This window comes from Cynara cardunculus, assembly GCF_001531365.2.
Source record: "Cynara cardunculus var. scolymus isolate 2C chromosome LG 10, CcrdV1, whole genome shotgun sequence".
Taxonomy (NCBI): domain Eukaryota; kingdom Viridiplantae; phylum Streptophyta; class Magnoliopsida; order Asterales; family Asteraceae; genus Cynara; species Cynara cardunculus.
In genome coordinates, this window is record NC_037537.1 from 12,132,083 (window position 1) to 12,134,630 (window position 2,548).

Sequence of the window (2,548 nt, forward strand, 5' to 3'; positions counted from 1 at the left end):
TTGGCACTTTCTTGTGGTGTATATGGACATAGATGTGTTTATGGTATCTTCAATAAGCTGTGATTGAAGCAGGAAAGTTGTTGAAAGGATTAGTAGCTTTATGAAACCACAATAGGCAATAGAGCATTTAAGAAACCATACAGTCTACAAGTTATATCGGTTAATTGACGTGGTTCTTTACGTCATACTTTTGTTTGTTTTTCATTTATGCATTGGTCTTTATATGAGTAGTAACATGAGTAGGAAGCATGCATTGGTTCTTTACGTCATACTTCTGTTTGTTTGAATACATGGAGCATAGTAACATGAGTAGGAAGCATGTTGGCCCAACTGATTCAGTGTAGTTAATATTAGAAATTTTTACTTTCTTTTAAAGTGTTCAAGGTTGTGTTTAAATACACACTTTGTTTCCTTATTAACAGGAAACTAATCTATAAAGGAATGAAGGAAACTAATTTATGTTGACCTAATTTCTAGCTGTTATTATATCTACACCAACATTTTACCTCAAGTTGGAACATATATATTTATAAGACCCAACTTGCAGATGATTATATCAGAGCTTGGCTTGTACAATCCTTTTGCACATATATTACTTTTGTTATGGATGGAGGAAACTTAAAGGAAGTTTGTTTAGGTGAGAGTACCTTTTTCCAAGTGATGAGAACATTAATGACTTGCTTAGGTGACTTGCTCATAGTTTCTTTTTGAAGTTTGTTTTAGTTTGGTAATTAGAATTAGGTGACTTCACTTTAGGAAGTTCCTTATATGATTAGCTTCTTATTGAATTTGTGTTTTTTGCTTTAAAAATTTTGCCAAATAAACAATCTAAGGTTGTACGAGATTTGTACTTTGAATATATGTTTAACAATTTGAGTAATTGGACAGGAAATGGACCGACTTAGTTTAACAAGACGTTTACATAGGCAAAGGAGACAAGAGTCATTGGAATGGTTTAACATAGTTGTCCATATTGTTCTATTCTTTGTTGTGTCCCTTTGGATGATTATGGTTAAAAGACAAAGGGATAAACAACAAATTGGATACTCGTCTTCAAATGTGGATCGATCCTCAATAATGCATAGGTATATTTATGAGAGTGACACTATGTCTATATCTCAAATTAGGATGACTCAAACGTGTTTCGAAAAGTTGTGTGCCATGGTTGAAACATACGGAGGGTTAAGAACAACTAGGTTTATGAATATTGAAGAACAAGTTGCCATTTTTCTTCATATTATTGCTCACAATGTTAAGAATCGGGTTATGATATGTGGTTTTCATCGTTTGGGAGAAACAATTAGTAGAGTTATTGCTAGAGTTTGCAATGCCGTAATAAGGTTACATCCACGATTGCTTAAGAAACCTGAACCTGTTCCTGATAACTCTACTGATCAAAGATGGAAATGGTTTAAGGTATTTCCACTTCTTCTTAAAATTTACTTATTTGTAAATAAGTTTAATTATTATGAAAATATAATGATCTTCTTTTTCTTGGTTCTAGAATCGTCTAGGAGCTTTAGATGGAACCTACATAAAATGTTTAGTTCCAGAAGAAGACAAACCTAGATATAGAACAAGAAAAAATGAAATTGCGACAAACGTGCTAGGGGTGTGCTCACAAGATATGCAATTTATATATGTCTTACCGGGATGGGAGGGGTCGGCTGCTGATGATCGAGTGTTTCGAGATGCTCTTCTTAGGCCTCATGGATTAAAAGTTCCAAGACCGGGTATAGTTTTTGATAGTTTACTATATATTAACAAGTATAAGTTCTGATGGTTTATTAAATTAATTTATTATTAGGTTATTACTTGGTTAATGTCAGATACACAAATGGAGAGGGTTTCTTAGCTCCTTATAGGGCTCAAAGATATCATTTAAATGATTGGCGTGATGGACACCAACCAACCACTGCCAAAGAATTTTTCAATATGAAGCATTCATCGGCGAGAAATATTATTGAACGATGTTTTGGTATGTTAAAGGCAAGGTGGGCAATCTTAAGAGATAACTCGTATTATTCTATTGAAAAAAAAGTTAGGATCATCATGACATGTTGTCTCTTCCACAATTTTATAATGCAAGAAATGCCAGTAAATCCACTTGACAATGAAGATGAAGTGGATGAGGGAACCAGAGACCATGGAGTCGAAGACGGAGATAATATAAATGTTGTTGGTACTTCAAATGAGTGGACTGCATTTAGGGATAATTTAGCACAATCTTTGTTTGCTTCTTGGAATGCTACCTGTTGATCCCCTCTCTCAGTGATTTGATGATAATCCCTTTTACCTTATATGAAGTATTTATATTTTTTGTCTTTCAGTTCCAGCGATCATCACTAAGTCTGTTCAATGATCGCTGAGAACATGTAATGTAAATCCATCAGCGACAGCGATATTTCAAGAAGACAAAACTCACACCAAAGAACCTTAAGCGAAAGTCGAAGACTGAAATTGAAGATTAGAGACTGGCGAGTTCGTGATCTGAAGCGGTATTCAGTGATTACAACCTCGTCTATACATGTGTGAAGACTGCCCAAGC

General features: G+C 34.4%; 1 protein-coding gene across 1 annotated transcript; it reads left to right on the forward strand.

Annotated features, from left to right (window-relative positions):
• Positions 1-1,128: 1,128 nt before the first annotated feature.
• On the forward strand, positions 1,129-2,259 carry LOC112519993 (protein ALP1-like). Its single transcript, XM_025128298.1, has 3 exons — positions 1,129-1,416; positions 1,505-1,733; positions 1,808-2,259. Exons 1-3 carry the CDS (start codon positions 1,129-1,131, stop codon positions 2,257-2,259), a joined length of 969 nt encoding a protein of 322 aa, XP_024984066.1.
• The last annotated feature ends 289 nt before the right edge of the window (positions 2,260-2,548 follow it).

Coding starts and splice junctions, on each gene's coding strand:
- LOC112519993 (XM_025128298.1), top strand. CDS start 1,129: ATGACTCAAACGTGTTTCGAAAAGTTGTGTGCCATGGTTGAAACATAC. Junction 1,417..1,504: donor AAAGATGGAAATGGTTTAAG/GTATTTCCACTT, acceptor TCTTGGTTCTAG/AATCGTCTAGGAGCTTTAGA. Junction 1,734..1,807: donor ATTAAAAGTTCCAAGACCGG/GTATAGTTTTTG, acceptor ATTTATTATTAG/GTTATTACTTGGTTAATGTC.